General features: G+C 33.3%; 1 protein-coding gene and 1 pseudogene across 7 annotated transcripts; one reads left to right on the top strand and one right to left on the bottom strand.

Moving 5' to 3' along the window:
• Positions 1 to 846: 846 nt before the first annotated feature.
• LOC100775476 (puromycin-sensitive aminopeptidase) lies at positions 847 to 9560 on the bottom strand. 7 transcript variants are annotated; one of them, XM_006580507.4, is made up of 33 exons: positions 9437 to 9454; positions 9059 to 9182; positions 8356 to 8436; positions 8194 to 8238; positions 7888 to 8028; positions 7711 to 7786; positions 7485 to 7561; positions 7070 to 7183; positions 6870 to 6944; positions 6663 to 6770; positions 6364 to 6576; positions 6188 to 6249; positions 6010 to 6037; positions 5840 to 5926; positions 5706 to 5731; positions 5412 to 5475; positions 5219 to 5299; positions 4986 to 5033; positions 4850 to 4868; positions 4680 to 4684; positions 4569 to 4580; positions 4428 to 4484; positions 4221 to 4330; positions 4068 to 4148; positions 3802 to 3985; positions 3092 to 3240; positions 2867 to 3005; positions 2622 to 2768; positions 2459 to 2540; positions 2198 to 2373; positions 1635 to 1862; positions 1448 to 1519; positions 847 to 1104 (listed from the first exon to the last, which is right to left on the bottom strand). In XM_006580507.4, the coding sequence occupies exons 2-33, from the start codon at positions 9134 to 9136 to the stop codon at positions 1024 to 1026; spliced, it is 2946 nt and encodes a 981-aa protein (XP_006580570.1). In that variant the 5' UTR covers positions 9137 to 9182; positions 9437 to 9454; the 3' UTR covers positions 847 to 1023. The 7 variants fall into 7 exon arrangements, with proteins under 7 accessions (XP_006580570.1, XP_006580572.1, XP_006580573.1 ...); XM_006580509.4 differs by lacking the exon at positions 9059 to 9182 and having other exon boundaries at positions 9437 to 9560; XM_006580510.4 differs by lacking the exon at positions 9059 to 9182 and having other exon boundaries at positions 8356 to 8403; positions 9437 to 9478.
• An 8548-nt stretch (positions 9561 to 18108) lies between these two features.
• LOC100819856 (uncharacterized) overlaps positions 18109 to 21075 on the top strand; it is a 5048-nt pseudogene continuing 2081 nt past the window's right edge.

Consider the following 21075-nt stretch of genomic DNA (forward strand, 5'->3'; position numbering starts at 1 on the left):
CATATTTCCTTTATTTTCTTCTTCTCGATCAAACACACCACAAAGAAATATGAAAAAAAAAACACGTCAGAAAAGAAAACAAAAGTGGCATTTCCCAAGTAAAACTTATCCCTTATCAGCAATTCTTTAACATTGCACTAGATTGGTAATGGAGCCTCCCAATTTGTAGGTGAATTCGGCCATAATGTTTTTCCATTTATGCAAAGAAAACTAGAGATGGTGATTTTTTTTAACTTCAAACAAATCTATCCCTTGCCCTTCTTTGTTTCTCTCTTTTTTTTATACTGCTTCTCTGTCTCTTACGGTCGTCAACCCCCTATGTTTCAAACCACTATTATACCAATTTATTTATTCTATAATGCGTAAAAGGCGTCTTTTATATGCACCCACCAGTGCATTCTACAAAACACAAATAAGTAAATTTTTTATATTTATTTATCTATTTATTATTATTATTATTATTATTAAAAATGAAAAAAAATTGAAAAACCGAATTTCCGTCAAGAGAACAAAACATCTATTAAAAAATATTTCTCATTTTTTTTGTCCAAGTAATCAAATGCAGAAATAAATCAAATTCTCTCTTTTCAAACATGACTTTTTTTTTTAATTAACTTACCGTGTAAAAGTTTTTTTTTTCAACTGCTCCATACGTTTCGTAACAAAAAGTCATTCTCTTTAAATCCAAACATTTTAAAAACTAACTTATCTTACTCATTTTCTCTTCTCTATCTCTTCAACTTACCTCTACCCTCTCGAACATTTTCTTCTTTCGTTTTAAAAAAAATCCTAAAACCATTTCATAGTTCTAAAAAAACAAAAACATAACAATAAAACGCACCCATATTTCCTTATCAAAATATCATTAAAAACCAACAATAAAAAACGGTATAACGAACGATTATCCACTGAATCATTTTTAAGTTATACCGAGATAAACTAGATCACTTTTTATTCGGATCGTTGCTGCAAATGTTTCGCCACTAACACATCATGGCAGTTTTTCATACGTCATTGGCACTTTTAAGCAGCTAAGCTTTTCGAAGCTATCTCAAACACATTCTCCGATAGTCCATTAGTAGACATGATCCTCTCCAACTGGGCCTGCAAAACACCAGTTTTTTCAGCAAAGCTGATAACCAACAGTGACATTTTTTTAATTCAATAATTTAATAGCGCGTTTGAATTCTTGTTAGATTATCCAAAAAATCACAGTTAAAATCAGCTATGTTTTTTGTTCAACGTTGAGAAATTGATTTTCCATTCAAAATTTGATTGAGTTGAAGAAAAATTATAGGTAATTTTTCCTATGAGACAATGTTTTTAGCGACTTATTTTTAGAATCAAAACATTCAAACATAAATTCTTCATTTCAAAATCAATTCAACAAACGCTCACCCAAAACTAAATGAGAGCTAATGCGACCAAATAATAACAAGTCTATTACCTTCGCAAGTTTTTGTCTGTCTTCATCATAACGCCTCCATCTTGAGAAGGCTGACACCATTCTCGAGGCAACCTACATTCCTCCAAACCAAAAATAAAGTCATATACGTAACTACATAAGGATCATGTAGTAACAATACACACAAACGAACGAATCTATAATTTAAAGAAGGCTAGTGCAAAATGACCTGAGGATTTAGCTTGTCAAGTTGCAGCACAATCTCTCCCAAAAACTTGTAGCCTAACCCATCCTTTGCATGAAAGTTCACCGGAGACCCACAGAAACCTCCAATGAGAGAGTACACTTTGTTGGGATTGCGCAGATCGAATGCTGGGTGGCTTAACAGTTTCCGCACATTCTCAACATTACCAGGAATGTCAGACATTGCTTGAAGAGCAAACCATTTGTTCACCACCTGGAAAGGAAGGGGAAGTATAAAGTTGTAAGTAGGAAGAACTTCTAAAATTAAACTGAACAAATGCACACACATAGGTGAGACAAACATGAGAAATGTAATAGCCATCAGCCAGGCTAAAACAGAAAAGATTAAGCGTATCAAAGGAAGCATGCTCGCCATAAATAACAGTAGGGAAATTGTTATCAAATGACATCATCAATTAAATCCAGCCCTCCATCAACATATGACGTAAAGTTTATAACATAGGATACATTGACAAAGAAAGGATATGGAGACATGCCCAACATCAAAAGAATAATTCCAAAAACAAAGTCATAGAGATGGAAATTTACCAAGAAATCATGCTGCCACTTGCCATAAAAGTCAGCAAGAGCATCATCACGGGTTTTACCAGGGTTTTGTGCTATGGCAACCAAAGCAGCAAACTGCTCAGTCATATTTGTAGCAGTTTTATACTCATGCAGCACAAGATTGGTGAATTCTTGTTCCTCAAGGCATCCCAGGTAAGCTATAAAAAAAAAATTTTAAAAAAAAAGATGAGCTTGCTACCACCATGCATAGTGTATCTTAGTATGCAACAAAGATGTATATACCAAGAGCAACATTCTTCAGAGCACGCCTTGCCAAGTTTGAGTGATTGAAGACATATTCTTCTGAGCTTCTATTATTTTCCACCTGCAAAAAAGGTGAACATTGAGGAGATTCATACAATGAAGAAGATATTTAATAATAGACAATTCAGACAACAGGCCATACTGTGCTGAGGAACTCTGATCTCAGTTTACTCGCAAGCTGCTTCCTGATGAAAGTCCGAACAGCATGAACAGCATCAGGATCTGCAACCCCCATCATGTCCATTATTTCTCCCTCGCCAGGCAGAGTTATTGCCTTTGCCACAAATTCCTAGGTGATAAAAAAGCATAAAGTACAATAAATGAAATCATATGATAAAACCCATCATCAACAAAATGAATAATAGTTGAGGAAAAACTGAAGCATACTTTGTCCAGACTTGAGTCACATAAAATACGTTTGAACCCTTCAACAAAATTGGAATTTAAAACCAATGGTTTGTTATGTTGCAAATCATCCACTAAGTGAAGCATCAATTTCCGTGCCAAAACTTGTCCAGCCTCCCAACTGAATCATTTAAATAAGCCAGTGAATAAATTCACATTAAACTATCAAATCAAAAAGAATAAATTGCAACTTTGAAGAAGACAAACCGGTTGAATTCATCAGAATCATTGGCTAGTAAGAAAAACAGGTCGCTATCAGTGAGATCAGATTCCAGACGAACAGGAGCACTGTATCCTCTTAACAAAGAAGGAATAGGCCTTTCAAATATATTAGTGAATACAAACTCTTCCTCTTTCTGCAGGAGATACAAATAAAATTATCAGTTAGTTATGGATATAAAAAGGCCAAGCCACGTTCTGCATCTTATTTTATTTCAACAAATTTATGTTATGCAATATTAGGTAGGTAGATGGATGAATGATTTACATGTTTTTTACTTTACACAATTGATAACATGGTTTTCAAATTTCAGACACCCTTTTTCTTCAAATCAATTATTTGACAGTGATGCTCATACTTTGTAATATGAGACAAATGATACTTTTATTTTGATAACAGAGAGAAGGGACCTTCTAACATAGTTTTAAAATTTCAGACACCCTTTTTCTTCAACTCAATTGTTTGACAGGGATGCTCATACTTAGTAATATGAGACAAACCATACTTTCATTTTGTAGTATATTTGTTATGTAATATGAGAGAAACAATATGTTCATAATTTAACTACATACAGTGATGGACTCACAAAACATAATACATTATCCATGTCAAAAACCTGCCTGACAGGTATAATTAACTTAAAGAGATAAAATAAAAATGAGATAGAAATGCATATCAAAGAGAAGTTCTAAACAACCTTGGTCACTCTAAGGACTGTAGTGCAGACTGATTGATCATTACTTGAAACAGATAGCAGAGTCCCATTATGATAAACAGTTGAAAGAGGAATGTCCTTGCCAGTGGAATCAAGCAAACCCATTGCAACAGGAATGAATGTGGGTTCCTTAACTGATTGCCCTGGAGTTGGCGGTATCTCTTGACTGCAAAAAATGCCCCATCAAACATATTAAAGACAGCCAAAAAAAATTCAAAAAGGAGAAATGAAAGTTGACACTTGTATACCTAAATTTTAAAGAAAAAGTATGTGCTTCTGGATTATAAGAAGTATTTACTTTGACAACAGGGGTCCCAGCTTGAGAATACCTGCATAGTAGTTGATAAATTAATGCAAAATGAGTGAAAAAATGCAGGGAATTAGAGGGAAAAAATACAAACCATAGCAAGAAATTTGCAAAATCTGCATCATTGGCATCTCGCATGGCAGCAAAAAAATCTTCACAAGTTACAGCTTGGCCATCATGTCTCTTAAAATAAAGATCCATGCCCTGAAATCCAGGGAGTTTGTAAGATTTGAATCCTAAATTAAGCAGTATCATTGCAGTTAACAGGGTAGTTATAGGGGCATTGGATAAACATCCTTACTTTTCGGAACCCTTGACTTCCCAGCAAGGTTTTGTACATTCTAACAACTTCAGCCCCCTGATACATAGGATCATAAGAACAAACTGCCAGAGAGACAAATGGACATGAAGGAATTGAAAATTATAGGAATAACTGTCAAACCTTTTCATAGACCTGCAGAAAAAAAAGAAGCTATCATTATAAACAATTCAAGAGCTCAAGAGAAAGAATGGAACAAAACTGGAGGTTGAATGTCACAAATGTGAAACATACCGTAACTGTATTTTGACATTGATGATGGCCACATCAGAAATTAATCCACAGAAGGTTGATAAAATGATAGATAAATCAGTAGAGCACTATAAATTATTACATAATAGATAATACAGTAAAATTTTCAAATATGATATCGATTCAATTGAAGCTATAAAAATAAGGCTTGCCTGTGTAGAAGTTGTCCATCTGTCAAGGGAGAAAAAAATATATAAATACAAACTTAGAAGCACATTTATTGAGAATGGGGAACAAATATATTTTTGGAGACAAATGGTGAGACGAAATGAGTTTCAAAATTCTAACCTTGATGTAAGAGTGTGGTCGCACTGGATGGGCCATGGGACCTGCATCCTGGAAAATCAGTAGAAAAGTATCAGAGTACTACCTGACAATGACATTGTGATAATTCTACATTAAAATAAGATAAATTGTAGTAATAATAATGAGAGGAACAGTCAGAATAACATCCGAACACAGAAGACATCCTGTAGAAGTTGCAAAAGATAATCAAAACAGAAAAAGGAAAAGAAAGTAACCTGTGGAAACTGGTAATTTCTAAGTTTTGAAACATCAGCAATCCGCTTTACAGTACGACTTCCCATGTCAGATGAAAATTCCTGCCAATAATTAATGCCACTTGTTACACTAAAAAAACTAGATGGAACAAAAGTATTGCAATGTCTAAATTGAAACATAGGAAACAGGGGTAAAGAGGTAAAGAGGCTGTACCTGATCACGAAAAACAGTGAGACCTTCCTTCAGGCTAAGCTGGAACCAATCGCGACATGTCACTCTGATATAAATAAATAAATGCTTAATTCAAGTTTTAACATACCCATGGAAATGTCAAAATATAGACATACAAACAACAAATTCGCTGCAAAACTCAGGTTTATGATATCTCAAATAGAAATCCAATAGTGAAATATAACTAGCTAGGAAAAAGTTTTAGAACACTGTATGAATGGAAATAAAAGCATGTAAAGTTTGAAAGCATAACAAGATAATGCTATGTAACACCACCTGTTGCCAGTCCAGTTGTGGAAATACTGCATAACAGACAAGAAATAAGCTCAAGTCAGAATCAAGAAAACCTAAAGAAATTCAGTTTTAGAAAAGTAGCTCTTTAAAAGTTCTAATATATGATAGTTACAAACCTCATGGCCAATAACTCCCAATATTGCAGCATAATCTGCATCAGTTGCAGTTTCTGGAGAGGCCAATACAAGCTTTGAATTGAAAATCTGCAAACAAGAAAAGTAAATTATAAATGTCAGAATTGAACACAGATAACCAACAAAGACAAGCTCACAAGAAGGAGACCTACATTCAAGCTCTTGTTTTCCATGGCTCCCCTGTACAATGCAAAACAAGTACACCATATTACTTTTTTGCACCCTAATCCTTTTATGCTATCTTGTCTCATCTCATAATATACAAAGGCACAATGTATCTAGGGTCACATGATTGAAATAAAATAAAATAAAAAAGTAGATGAAAATTACATGTTAAAATCTGGGACAGCAACAACATTGAAGAGATCCAGGTCATATTCAAGTCCAAAAACCTGTTCAGGAAGCATATTATGGCAAGACAGCAAAATTCAGAATTCAAAACAATGTATATTGCAATCAAAGTAGCCCATCTGATCAAATGAATTTAAAACTAAATAAGGACTGACATCTTCATCCCACTTCATAGCTGCTTTCAGAGAATACATAGCATGTACAGTCTTAGGTACATCATCTGCAGGTGTCCATATCCTAAGGGACACCATCCGCCCTGAATGGGTGATAAATGTGTCATCTCTGCTCTGCAATTGCCCAGCAACCAAGGCAAACAGATAAGAAGGTTTCTTGAAGGGGTCCTCCCAAACAGCATAGTGCCTGCCATCCTGCAGTAAAACATAAATAACGTCCATGAACAGTATAGTAACCATCAAGATAGTCTTCACTGCTAAGCATTTCAAGAAAACATTACCTCTAAGTCACCTTGTTCAGCTAGGTTTCCATTAGACAATAACACTGGATACAGTGATTTATCTGCCTCAATGCGAACTGTATATTTTGCCATTATATCAGGTCGATCCTGTTGGATGATAGGAACCATTAATTTTATGAGGAAATTTATTGTTATAATACAAACATATAGAACAGTTTAGCATATTGATTGCCTTAAGATGACAACCTGATAAAATGTAATTTTACGGAAGCCTTCAGCCTCACATTGAGTACAGAAATTCCCAGATGATTTGTAAAGTCCCTACAGGAAATCAAATCCATAGTAAACACAACCTCCCCCTCAAACACCAAATTGGGGTGACAGAAGTGGAAAAGTAGCAATACAAGAAACAAACAAACTCTACAACAAGGAGAAATCTCATTTACCTCTAATGATGTGTTTTTCTGTGGACAAATATCTGTAACAATTTCAAGATCATATTTACCACTAGGAGGTGATCGGATTGTGAGATGGCGTGCATCCAAATGATAATCTTCCTCCTATAGATAAACATAACAGAATGAATTTAAAATAATGTTACACAATAATCTAAACCTAAACCACCCATCATTGCTACCAATATAGTGTGTTTCTGAAAGTAAACAGCACCTAAGGTTTTAACCGAGAAGCACAAATATTACGTTCGTCACATATAAAATATTAATTAAAATCAGCTTCTGAATCCGAATTTCCTTGTCTGGAAAACTGGCAAGATAGCAAAGAAATTCTGTCGCTGATTGATTGTGTTAAAAGTAGCCATGACAATGGATAGTAGCCAACTCAAAAAAAGTATATATATACCTTTAAAGCCTTGCCATTCAGGTGAATTGAAACTAAAGATAAGTCTCGTCCATCTAAAACTAGAGGGGGAGTAGAACCTGTTGCACAAAATAGACCTATTAGGAATGAGAGGGAAAAAAATATTGAAGTGGTAAATTACTTGGATATTGATGCCTCATGCCTGCATATATTTCAGTCTTTCAGTAGATTAAACAAGTTACAAGTAAGGAACCCCATTAATCTATACCTTCAATGCGAGGATACACAGCAATTTTAGAATTAACTATTGTCTTCTCCTCTCCCAAGGAAAATTTTAGATCCACCTGTAATAGTTCCATGCAACACATGAACAGAAGAAACGATAAATTTTTGAAAGTACCAAAAACGTGGATGAAACATAATCTAAAAATTTCTGTAAACTTACAGTGTCAAAGTAGTAATCAGGCATTTTGTAATCCTTTAAGAATATTTCCCTTGGTGTCTCCATGTTAGATTTTTCAACTTCCTTTGGTAAATCCTCTGTGGCAACTGAACAAATTAGTCGCCTACTTACTTGCTTGACCCTCTGTAACAGATTACAGGAATACACAAGATCAGGTAATCAAACAAGCAGACTATACATAACCGTTGAATCTGAAAGAGTCCATGGACATACAGGAAAAAATAACATCTTTAAACATGTGATTAGATAAACAATAAAGAATGAAATTCCAACACAAATTAAACTTACTGGTAGTGAAGAATATAATGGGCAATACTTCTTTCGGAAAGTGACCTGTAAAAGCCACATCAACAGTTTATTACATTCACAAGACAACATTAAATGATAAAATTCTTTTTTTTTCAAAGATCCTTTTCGTAGTGTATGGAAGTGCAAAAAAAGGAACGAAACCTCTGATGCAAGGAAATGCTTGAATCTGATGCTCCCTCTTGCTGTATTCTGAAAATAACTAACACTGCAATTAGCCTTAAGCTGCAAAGAAAAAGGTAATAATCATCACAGTCCACAGTGGAGCAAGCAATTCAACATTTTATTCTCAATAGAAAAATTTAAACAAGATAAAACAAACAAAGGAATCTATATATCCGCAGTGTATCTAGTAAGAAAGCCATTTAATGAGTGAGAAGAGCAAATTTGGGTCATACATCCATACATGGATAGTCAAAATTAAATTTTTTTAAAGTAACAATCATTTAAAAAACTCCATAATTTTCTAAGAAACTTACATGGCTATGATTTATAATAAAATCTAATGATCGATATTTGTTTCTCTCACTCTCATTTGATATGTGCATGCTAGTGTGTGTATACAACATCTCTCATTCACAAATAGGATAATGCAAAAGTATAGGAAATAAACAAAGCACGCACGCACAAAAGAAAAAAAGTTTTAGTAAGAAAGACGGTCCCAGTAAAGCAATGTCAAAAGCAGGAACAGAACATGAGTTTCTATGGCGTAAAATCCATTTCTCTTAAGATTTTTGTTAGTCCAGAAAAATGCAATGCACGTGGAGGCAAGGTGGTGGCGGAGACATAAAATATAATCAGAACAAAAACAGAAACAAAGTGAAAATGTGTATGTATGGATAATCACAGGAGCAGGGGAGATCAAACCCAGAAGAGTGTTCCTCGAAAAAGTCAATGTCTTCGATGGCAGAACCAACCGTGCCATTTATCGCGAGCCCCTAATTGAGAGAGCTATCGATTTCCACAAAAAACTAAAAAAAAATGCAGAAACATAAAAACCTTTAAACCCTAGATCACCGTCAATTCTCGTTCTTATAAGCGGATGGGGATAAGAAGGGGCAATTTCGAATTATGTTATGGACATGAAAATTCACAAACAAAATTTAAAAAACATGGAAAGGGATTGGATGCTAAAATATCATGTGCATATAAAAATAAAAAAATAATAATAAATGAAAAAAAATCCTTGATCCATTGAAGAATTCATGTTTGAGCTTCACCTCACCTGGTTCAGAGATGAAGTGCAGTGAACGGCGAGAGAGACAAGATGGAACGATAATAAATAGACACTGGAGTGGAAGATATTTAATTAATTATTTTTTTATTCGAATTTATTCAATTAATTAAAAATTTATCCGTGAAACGAAAACGTTATAAATAGAATATATACTATGATGTTTCATTTTTCCTTTTCTGGACCCAAAGGCCAATGTGATAAGGATTAAGGAGAAGCAAAGTATTGATTTCCTTTAGAATGTTAATAATGATTGTTGCTTCACTCTCAGTCGTTCATTATTTTTTACTGATAAAAATGTAAAGTAACAGTCTCTTTTATTATTTTTTATATAATGTTAATTTAATGAGTTTATGAGGCTGATTTATATGCTGTAGTTTTTGAGAGTTTTCCTCCAATTTCTTTTTAAATTAAAAATTGTGGTTTTTAAAAAATGTGACGCGCTTGATTCACAACGTATTGGATTGGATTTTGAAAAAATATTTTAATATAAAAAAATCTTACAGACTTTAAAAAATTAAAATAAAAATATTATAATTTATAAAAAAATTTAAGAGATTTTTATGATTAAAAATTTATAGTTTAAATTTTAATGAAATTATACACTATGAATTTAATTTTTTTTATAAATTAATAAGATTTAAACATGATACACATAGTCTCTAATTAAATAAAATTAAAGACGATCTAGTTTAAGAAACATGCAGTTGATTAAAATGAATGATAAGATTTTGTCATGTGTTCAATTCTTAGATTTCCTCCCATGTTTTGCTCGTTCTCCCAACCTTCTCAAACCGCCTCTTTGAAGCTCCGGCTTCCTTGTTCTTCTCAAGTGTTTGTCGTCCGATTCATCGGTGGAACAAATAAAGAAATAATGTGAGTGTTAACAATGGGACGAGAAGGAAATTGTTAAGAGCATGTGCATGAATAAGATGTTCGCTATCTACAATAACACAGAAATGTGAGAACAAAAGAAAAGGAACACAAATCAAAGCAAGAGGGGGAACTCAGTTGCAGTTACAATTACAGATTCAAAGAACGACAAGGTTAACTTGAGTTAGTTTCAGATAGATATTCGTTTGTGGCAATGAAAACAAATTTGCAAGCCTAAAATCAAGAAAATGAAGAAAAGTAAAAGCATTATAACATAACCGGAATTTTTTTGCCCAAATCAAAGTCAAAGATGTTGCTTCGGCCAAGTTGTAGTCATCAAAAGTGAAGATCCTAAGATGAAGATTTTGCCCGTGTTGATTTTGTAAAAGAGAAGGAAAAAAAACAAAAGATTAACCATGTGTTTGGGTAAGGGATTTAAAAATTTCTAAGAAATTCAAATACACAATATTTTGATTGTCTTGATTTAAGTTCCTTTCATTTTGTAAATATTTTGTTTGGATGAGGCAATTCAATTTCTTGTATTTTAATTTTCTTATTTGGATAAAGTAATTTAATTTCAATGAAATTTAATTTTTTATTTTTAAATATTTAATTTAAAAATTAAAATTTCAATACTGAATGAAAATAAATACGAGTCATTTTTTAAATACTTAAATATTCAAAATAAATTTAATGCTATACAATATTTAATAAACAATTTTTTAAATATTTAATAATTAAATAATCAAAATAATTTTAATGCTAAATAATTTTGAATCTTACACAATATTCTCGTAGTAACACACGAAAAAACTTAGATTAAACAATACTCCAAAATTAAAGATGAATGATATATAATTCTTTGTTCTTGTGGCATAGTTAAACTTTTCTTTCACACGCTATCTAGTTATCAAGAATGCTCAAGACTTGGGGAAGCTACTGCTAAAAAACCCTATGATGGACCTATTAATTCAAAGTTTTTGTTGTCTTCACTCTTCAGCATTCCCGTCATTGTCCTGAATGCATAAATCAGTGGGATGTGACGCTTCCAGAGAAAATGTCCTCTTGAAAAATTCATATGAAGCAAAGAATACTGATCCTTGAGACATGTACATAATCAACCTCAAAATCAACCCCCTGATGATAGACGTACAAAGCAAATCAAAAGACAAATATCAATGTGCAATTCACATTTGAATAGAGATTTCAAGACAGAATGTATAACAGTTGCTCCTATAAAATATTTTCTTCTGATCTAAATGATAAAGGCAAGATTTAGACAATAATACCTATATAGGCCCTTTAATCATTCACTCTTACTGATTTTGTAAAGGGCATGGAGCACACTATCATATTGATTTGCAGACCTAGGAATCTGCAGTGCACTCACTTCCATAAAAACCATGAATTAAGAGTAAACTGGCATACTTCAACAAAAAAAAGAAGATAAAATATGTATTGTATTCTTTAAAATAACATTTGAAAATAACGTACTGAAATTATAACATGATTGAGGATAACAAGATAAACGATATTAAACGTCATAGTTTAATAAAGAAAAGTTTCAAAAACCTAGTGTTAAGAAAGGTTGTCTTCAACATCTAATTAGATGGTTGCACCAGTCGTAGCAATAAGAATTTATACAATTGAAGGGCATGATAATTAAAGACCTATGTCTGTAATCTAGTCTTTATCACATCAAAAGGAGTTGTGAATAAAGCAGTCGTAGGTCCAGCTAATCCTCCACACACAACTTATAGAAATTTGTAAAATCATCCCAGTTACATTCATTGCAATGAGACAAAAAAATGATGGTTAAGAGCTAGGAACAAACATTAACTCACAATCTGAAATGTGTTGGGTTGAATACTAGATGGCATCACTTGCTTCAAGCTTTCATATGTGTAAAACTACAGTTGGTCACAAGAAAAAGCAATAAATAAAACCTTAGTTTCTGAAGAACTTTGAAAGGCAATCATAGAAGACCAAGTAATATTAACAGAGGGGGATTGAGAGAAAACAACAATAATCACAACAGACTTGCTCTCAGAGTAAGAAATAAAAATCCTCATGAGAGTCATGAATCTTTAGTAGCAGGGTCAAACTTTGCAGCCAACAAGGAAAATAATGAATTTTCAGCATGACTGCATAAGGGACGATTGGACACACTAGCAAAAACTCATGCAACCCCCTTAGCGATGACAAAATATGTCTATATCAGCTACTAATAAATATGCATTCAATATTAAAACACCTATTAACCTTCATAATTGAATGTGGAACATTCCAGAATAGTATAGATCCACAATGCCTGGTTTTACAAACTCAAGGACATGGGAAAAACAAGAAAGCAAACCCTGACAAAAACAACTTTCACCAGTCTCAACCCCAAAAGCATCAAAACCAAAGCAACCACACCAATACAATTTTAGAAAGTCTTACTATTTCACAAGGGAGCTTACCCCAAATGATAGAATCTACTCCTCACCAACACCAACAAATAACCAAAATGCCAAATACACCAATTCCCTTGAACCCCCCAGAAAATCATGTAGTTCAAGAAATTCAAATAGATTTGTTTCTCTATTTCTCTTTGATGCATAGTCACAAACATATGGTGCTCACAACCTATCTCAACTCCAAACCCATCCAATTCCACACCCACCAAAATATCAAAGTCATTGAAACAAAATAAATGAAATAGAAAATGAAACATAAATCAATAAAATCAAGCGACTCTTGTAGCTACAAAAATGAAATCAAAATCAAACAAACATAAACTTGAGAAAAGAAAAAAAACAGAGATGAACGAGTGAGAGAAAAACCTACCAATGAAAGGAAGAAAAGCTACGGAGAAGGGGGTGGTAGCTAGTGACACTGCTGAGAGGGAAAGAGAGAGCTACACGTGTGCGCTAAGAGGGAGAGAGAGTTGGTGGTGTGCTGAGAGGGAGAGAGAGCGCAATGGAGAGTTGTTTCGAAAGACTGAGGAATTTTAATTCCTTTGTTTTTTGTGAGAATTTGAAATCCTGTCAAGTTAATAGATTAGAATGCTTTACAAAAATAATAACATTTTAATTACTTTTAAAATGTCTTATCCAAACAGATTACATTGTAGAAAGACATTTTAATATCTCTATTTTACCTGATTTAATTTCCCCATCCAAACACATAGTAAGGATTTGCTTAGATTAATGGAATGGTGAATTTTAAAAATTAGTTCTCAATCATTCATTTTAATCCTATGATCCATAATAGTTAAACTGCACACTCTCCAGTTTTATTCAATTGGAGAGAATTTGTATCTCACTATGAATGATTCATCAAATATTTTCTTTTTTCCCAGTACAACAACACCTATCCTCACTTCTACGTTAAAAGTATTTAATTTTTCAGTTAAATTCCATTATTTAATAATGATGAACATGAAAAAAATTTATCTTGTTGGTTCAATTGAAAATTGATTACAACAAAAAAAAAATGAAAAAATTATGAAGTATTGTAATACATAATTTTGTTTATCCCAATAATGATAATTTTTATTTAAAAAGGTGAGTATAAGAAATACCCCTTAGGATACAGAAAAAAGGAGCAAGCAATGTCACAGCACACTCCTAGGCTAGATCACCTGTGTATCAACTCCCCATCACAAATAACACGAAGCCAGGAAAAGCAAAAACTAAGCAAGACCAAGTACATTGGTACTTAAGACCAGCAAATCATAGCAAGGTCCATCCTAGCAAGTAATGATTTTCATATATTTGTGCTATATATCAATGGAGGCTATCTAAGTAAACCCTTGGATTAACTGACCATTTATAGAATGAAAAATTGAAACCAATATTCTTTGTTTTTGCACCATTCCCATGAGTTGCGTTTTATGAGATCCAAACTAAGTGAAAATCTGGTTGTAAGCACTTAAAAATCACGTCATTACGGTGCAAAAATTTTATGAAATATTATACATAAATATCTACATCACCCTCAATGAAGAAAAAAAGATTATGTGTGATTGAGATAAAGAAAACTGTAGACTCTAGCTACCTTAAAAAAAAAGTAAGAAAGTCTAACAAAGTGTTTAAGATATGAGTGAGATTGTTTTACGGGTGTAATATTTATATTTTATACTAAAAATAACATCTAATCCATCAAAGTTTATTGAAATAAATAATTTATTGAAGTATATATGATTTTGAATATTAATATATATTAAATTTTGTAATAGTAAATATTTTTTATTTTTAAAAAAATATATGAATTAAATAATTCAATGAATTTAATTGGTTGGACTTTTTATAAGCTCAAGATTGATCCATTTATTGTCACACACACCACACCAACCTTGGGCCAAAACAAAATTTGTCAATCAATGCAAGGGTGTTGCTAGGTGCATCCAGCACTATTGTTGGTGCACCCAACATTTCACTTGAATGGGCAAAAATGCTATTTGTTTAATTTAAAAATTAAAACATGCACCCAGCACCAGTTCAGCTTCCTCTTCTGCGTTTTTCTTCTCCTCCGTTGTCGTCTTCTCTCCTCTGCGCATCTTCATCCTCTCCTGTTCGTGGCTGTTCATTAATGGCCTGTAACATTAGGATAGAGGACTTAACTTCAGAGGTCATTAACGGAAGAACTTCTCCTAACCTAAGTTCTCTAAGGTAAGTCCTCTATCCTAATGTTACAGGCCATTAATGAACGGCCACGAACAGGGGAGGATGAAGATGCGTGGAGGAGAGAAGACGACAACGGAGGAGAAGAAAAACGCAGAAGAGGAAGCTGAACTGGTGCTGGGTGCATGTTTTAATTTTTAAATTAAACAAATAGCATTTTTGCCCATTTAAGTGAAATGTGGGTGCATCTAACAATACCTTTAATTGATTGACAAATTTTGTTTTGGCCCAAGGTTGGTGTGGTGTGTGTGACAGTAAATGGATCAATCTTGAGCTTACAAAAAGTCCAAGCAATTAAATTCATTGCGGGCCATTACTTTTCGCACTGCCTTTTTTGCTTCTCGCACACCTTAAGAAAGTTAAAACACTTTAAATGGAAAAGAAAATGACCTTTAGGACACCTCCGATCCGACCTTGCTTCTTTTCTTCTTGCACGTCCTTCATCTTTCTTTGTGCGTCAATGCCTAGCGAGCACATCGTTGAAGGTAAGTTGTTCTTTGTCTGTTTTTTTTGACATGGATTTCCTGTTTTTGTTGTTGTCCAGATTACCCATTATGGAGGTTTTATTGGTGTCCAAAATTGTTGTTCCGTAAGCATACAGGTATTCTGGGAGTACTATTTTTTAGGTTCGAGAAAAATGAATTCGAAACAATTTAAAATTAGTTTTGGAATAACGAATTTGGAATATACAACAAGAAAATTCGCCATTACGGAATATATTATCCAAAATTGGCATATTATTATTATAGACCTAATCTAAGTATTTAAATTGCCTCAAGTCTAGGCTAGTCTTGAAGAATTTGGAGTTTATTATATTCCTGTTTAGACTTCTCTGTATTGAGAGAAGTATGATTATTATAACTATAAAAGAAAAGATAAAAGTAAAAAAGCTTTCCAGCTAGCTGTTTAGAGAACACGATTACTACTTCCCTTTACTTGTCTTGGAGAGTTTATTACTTTAACCTCCTAAGTCCTAACGAAGACTATTAAAAACTTTTATTACGTGAGTTCAGCAACGAATTGCGCTTATGTACCATAAAAGATGCGAAACCATCTTTCTTTCAGCTGTTACGTATTGTTCGTTTTTTTTATGCTCTTATGTATTGCTCGTTTGCTTCCAAATTGACCTTTTTTTTTTTTTAATGAACTTATGCCCTTAACATATAAGTGTGTTGAGCAGAAATATCTTTGACCACAAAGTGGTTTTTCAACATCCAAAGCAAATACTGATCTTAAGCTTCAAAACCTTAATAGTTTATAATAGATTGAAACGGGATTTTAGGCTCTACTTCTTTGACGGGAAAAAGAGTTATTTATTATATTGAGTTCATTTTTATTTAACCGATGAACATGATTTAGTTGTTTTATTTTATTTTATTCTCTCTTTTTTAAAGAAAAGTATTTTATGTATATTCTCGAGAAGATGGTTTAGTTTAAAAGTTAAAAACAATAGAATGGAATTATTTGAAGCTGTTGGGCCCATTAATGATGAATTGGTGCCCTTCTCGTCTGGCCTAAAAGATTGTGGGGACATAGGTTTTGATGGTTGGCAATTTGGAGTGCTCTAAAATTCAAACTATTTTTGTCTCTTTACCCTCTATCTTAGCAGAATGTGTCTAAATCGGAGCCATTGATAGGACAAAGTATTGTTAATGGTGGCAGATCGGGGCCGTAAATCCGTATCTGGTCTCACATGGGGGCATATGTTCCCCCTCCATTAAAAGACCCTTTTGGACTCACGCTCAAATGTCCCAATGTATTTTTTGCTGTTTTGTGCTCTGCTTGTGGATACCCATGGTGTGTTTGGATTTTTGGTGGAAGGATTTCAAAAATACATTTGAAAGTGAAATCAGGTTTGATTACTTTTCCTAAATATGCTTGGGAATGGGAACAATGTTTTTCTTGATAACTCAGTTTAAAATAAATAAGACTTATGATATTTTTACAAACTCAATATGCAACACTTTTATACGATCCAATTTAATATCATACAGTTTTTAAAAAACTACATTTTTACATAATTATGTATTTACGATAAACTATTATTTAATAAATAATATTTTTTATAATATAATATTACATTTATAATGATATTAAAATATATAATTGCCAAATATACCTTAATTTAAGTTTCATACTTATTTTACTCTACAATTCAATCATACTTAGTGTAAATATTGATATATTATGCTAAAATATTGGATTGATTCGATCTCATGTCATATATTTCGATTAAATGACATGATTAGATAAATGATTCGATCAAATTTTTGGATTGGATAAGAACAATGACAAACTCATTCCTTGATAACCTCTAATCTTATGTTGGATTTTTATATTATAATACTATATAAATTTTTGTGTCTATTTTTTTCTTAGAAATTAAATAGGAGAGATCATGTCAAATTTTGTATTTTGCATATAATTGCGTGAAGATTTAGCAAGTACTATTAATAAATGTATTTATATTTTTAATAAATTAAATATATATTTTATTTAATATTTTTATTATAAAGTACTAGCAGAGAGATCAATTAAATATGATGATGGCTCAAATTAATATTTTCTTTTAAGGTGTACTATTTAAATTGGATGTGAAATAGAGAAGAAAAATGAACAGGATAAAAGTAAAAGAAAGACAAAAAAAAAATGAAAGAAATGTGAGGGAAGAAATAAAATAAAATAGAGAGGACAAAAACGAAGAAATAAAAATAATAGAGCAAAAAGTATGTTATTTTGAATGAATAAAAATAAGAAAGAAAGAAGTAGAAATTTTTTTCTCTAATTATTTTAGATGAGTGAGAGAGTAAGATTAAATAAATATTTTTATACTAATTAAAAATTAAATTTAACTAAAAATTATACTTTTTACTGTATTATTTTTCTCATTATTATGTTATTTACTATTATTTATTGTTTTTATGTTATAAACTTATTCTATTTTATTTTATTAGCTTAAACTGATCTCTCAAATTCTAGTTCTGCTTTTAGGACTCTTGTGGAATTTTATTTTTATTGTGAGATGAATTTGATATGCAATCCATAAAAAGATGAATTCGATGTGCAATGTACTCCGTATATAACATCATGGAAAATGTAACCATGGTCATATTATGTCACAAATTTCATAACACATCTAATTTATGAGTATGTCACCAAAAAGAAAAAAATAAATTTTGAGTATCTCGTGATATTTTCTCATCTTCAACTGCTCCAACAAGCAATTTAACGTTTCACAATCACAACTCACAAGAGAGGATACAACTAAGTTAGAATCTAAAGTCTCAACACGTTAGTCCCTATGTCACACACACCCAGTAAAGTACAAAACACCATGTCTTGCTCTGAGTCTGGACTATCTTAATCAAAGCTAACTTTAAAAGCACCCACAGAAAAACACACATCCGATAAAAATAAAAAAAAAAGAGACCAAACCAAAGCCAAGAAAGAAGAACATTAAAAAATGCGAATCCAAATGCCAAAATCATAGTGGCCATCTGCAAGATTTAACAGTTGTATAAATGGGTGTGGAGCCTACTGCGATTCCACCATACCCAAGTCAGATCCATTGCATCCTTCTTCACCCCATTTTCTGAACTTTGCAGGCACAATAAAAACGCTACCGTAACCAAATGAAAGATTCACAAGTCAAACCCAAAGATAACACTCTTTCTTTCTAAGGACTTAGCTACAGTTCCTGCACCCACCAACACTTGTTGATAAAGCTTGCCGCTTTTCCCTTCACTTTATCTCCTTTCCTTCTCTTTCTCAAATGGGTGTCCGAGTCTGACACCATAGTTTGTTTCTCACTTCACTGCACTCATTGGCTACATGTTCTTTTGGCATCTGTAGTAATGATGTGGTTCTTAATTTTCGTAAGTAGTTTGCTTGGTTTCCTTCTTGCCACTGTTACAGTGCTTGGAAATTTGAATGCTTGGATCGTTTTGACCTTTGCAGAGAAAAGAGATTGCTTGAATGCTTGTGACTGTTACATGTACGGCATGGTGTTTCAGTTTCTCAGCCTAGTAAGTATTCAGATCTGAACCACATAACTGTAGTTTTGTCAACTAATTATTTTTGTAGTTGTGGATAGTGTTTTGTTATGTTTTATTTGTTTTTCCTCTCAATGATGCCTCCTTCCCTTGCTTTTAAATTTGGTTGGTGAATTACTTGACCACGAATTATGCGTTTTCAAGTGAGTGGAGCTTGTGCATTTCCGATTTTGGAGCCTATTGTAGTATTAACAACAGTAATGAATGTCCCAAATTGATGCTACGTTTCCTCCGTGTCTGTTCGGTGTCAAAATCTTTTTTTGTAAAGTAAATATTCTTTTTAGGTTGACCATCTTGCTTCCTACCACTGGTAATTACTGTTTATGATTTGACAAATTTATCTTTTTGTTTTCTTTTTTGAAAATTTGAGATCTATAGAAGTGTGACTCAGATGATGATGGTGGCACTATCAACTTTTTTCTTGAAAGACTCAGACTTTGTCTGGCTTTTCCCACCTTCTTTTACTTTGTTCTTTCATATTACTAATTTGTAGTACCATAAACATACTTTGTTTTGCTTATTTCTGCAATATTGGAACATTGAATGATTGGAAATTTGGAATCTTCTGACTGATGAACTAATTGCCTCAACTTCACAGTACATCTTCCAATAAATTGTGTGCATGGGACATGGTATCTTCCATAATTGGGAAGCATTCACATACCATCTGCAACTGCAGTGATGGATATTCAAGAAGAGAGCTCCACCACACTTGGACCCTTGACAGCAATGAGTTCAAGGAACATGTCATCCTCATCTTCAGCTTTTTTTTCAGCTAATCAATCACCCTTCTTCTCTCCAAGATCATCATCATGTCAGTTATCAGAGTCTTTGCGACCTGATGCTCCCAGTGACAGAATTCATTCAGATGCTACTGCCCCCAGCACCAGTTCAGGGATTCCAGAACCAAAGTCTCTAGTGAATGTTGGATGCACCTTCTCTGAGGTGGTTGCATCTCCAGCTGGCTGTAATGCAGGTGATTTGCAGAACCTTGATCGCATATCTTCCTCAGTCGGCATCTCTAGTAGCACTGTATCTGGTTACTGCCATCCTTATGATGATGGTTATTCTGGACAGAAAGAGAAGAGAAGCAAGAAAGGCAGAAACAAAAGAACATCATCAACACCAGGTTCTACATCACTTTCTTCTTATAGACTAAAGAGTTGTGATGTCTTTATAGGATTACATGGTCGTAAACCTCCTCTAATAAGATTTGCCAATTGGCTGCGTGTCGAGTTAGAAATTCAAGGCATAAGTTGTTTTATATCAGATAGGGCTGGATGTAGGAACTCTTGCAAGCTTGGCATTGCAGAGAAAGCTATGGATGTTGCTTCTTTTGGGATAGTAATTATAACAAGGAAGTCTTTCAAGAACCCATACACAATTGAGGAGCTGCAATTTTTCTCTGGCAAGAAGAACTTGGTCCCTATATACTTTGATTTGAGTCCAGCTGATTGTCTTGTGAGGGATATAATTGAGAAGAGGGGTGAGATGTGGGAAAAACATGGAGGGGAGCTTTGGATTTTATATGGAGGGTTGGAGCAGGAGTGGAAAGATGCTGTTCATGGCCTCTCGCGTGTTGAAGAATGGAAGTTGGAAGCTCATGATGGAAACTGGAGAGATTGCATACTGAGGGCTGTTACGTTATTAGCAATGAAGTTAGGCAGAAGAAGTGTGGCTGAGCATTTGACAAAATGGAGGGAGAAAGTGAAAGAAGAGTTACCTTTCACTCGTAATGAGAACTTCATTGGCAGGAAGAAAGAGCTTTCTCAACTGGAGTTTATGCTTTTTGGTGATGTTACTGGAGATTCAAGGCAAGACTATATTGATATTAAGGCCAGACCAAAACGAAGGCATTTGACTATTGGTCGGGGCAAGAGTAGTGTGCTAGATGATAGACATATGGGAAACGGAAGTAGGGAGGAAAAAACACCAGTTCTATGGAAGGAGTCAGAAAAAGAAATTGAAATGCAAAGTATTGAGTTTTCTCGCAGGCACTACCGATCAAGGATCAAGTGTGGTGGCAAATAAGTTATTT

Source organism: Glycine max, chromosome 5 (genome assembly GCF_000004515.6).
Source record: "Glycine max cultivar Williams 82 chromosome 5, Glycine_max_v4.0, whole genome shotgun sequence".
In the NCBI taxonomy this organism is placed as follows: Eukaryota; Viridiplantae; Streptophyta; class Magnoliopsida; order Fabales; family Fabaceae; genus Glycine; species Glycine max.

Coding starts and splice junctions, on each gene's coding strand:
- LOC100775476 (XM_006580507.4), bottom strand. CDS start 9,136: ATGGCACGGTTGGTTCTGCCATCGAAGACATTGACTTTTTCGAGGAAC. Junction 8,029..8,193: donor CATTATATTCTTCACTACCA/GTAAGTTTAATT, acceptor AATCTGTTACAG/AGGGTCAAGCAAGTAAGTAG. Junction 7,787..7,887: donor CTGATTACTACTTTGACACT/GTAAGTTTACAG, acceptor GAACTATTACAG/GTGGATCTAAAATTTTCCTT.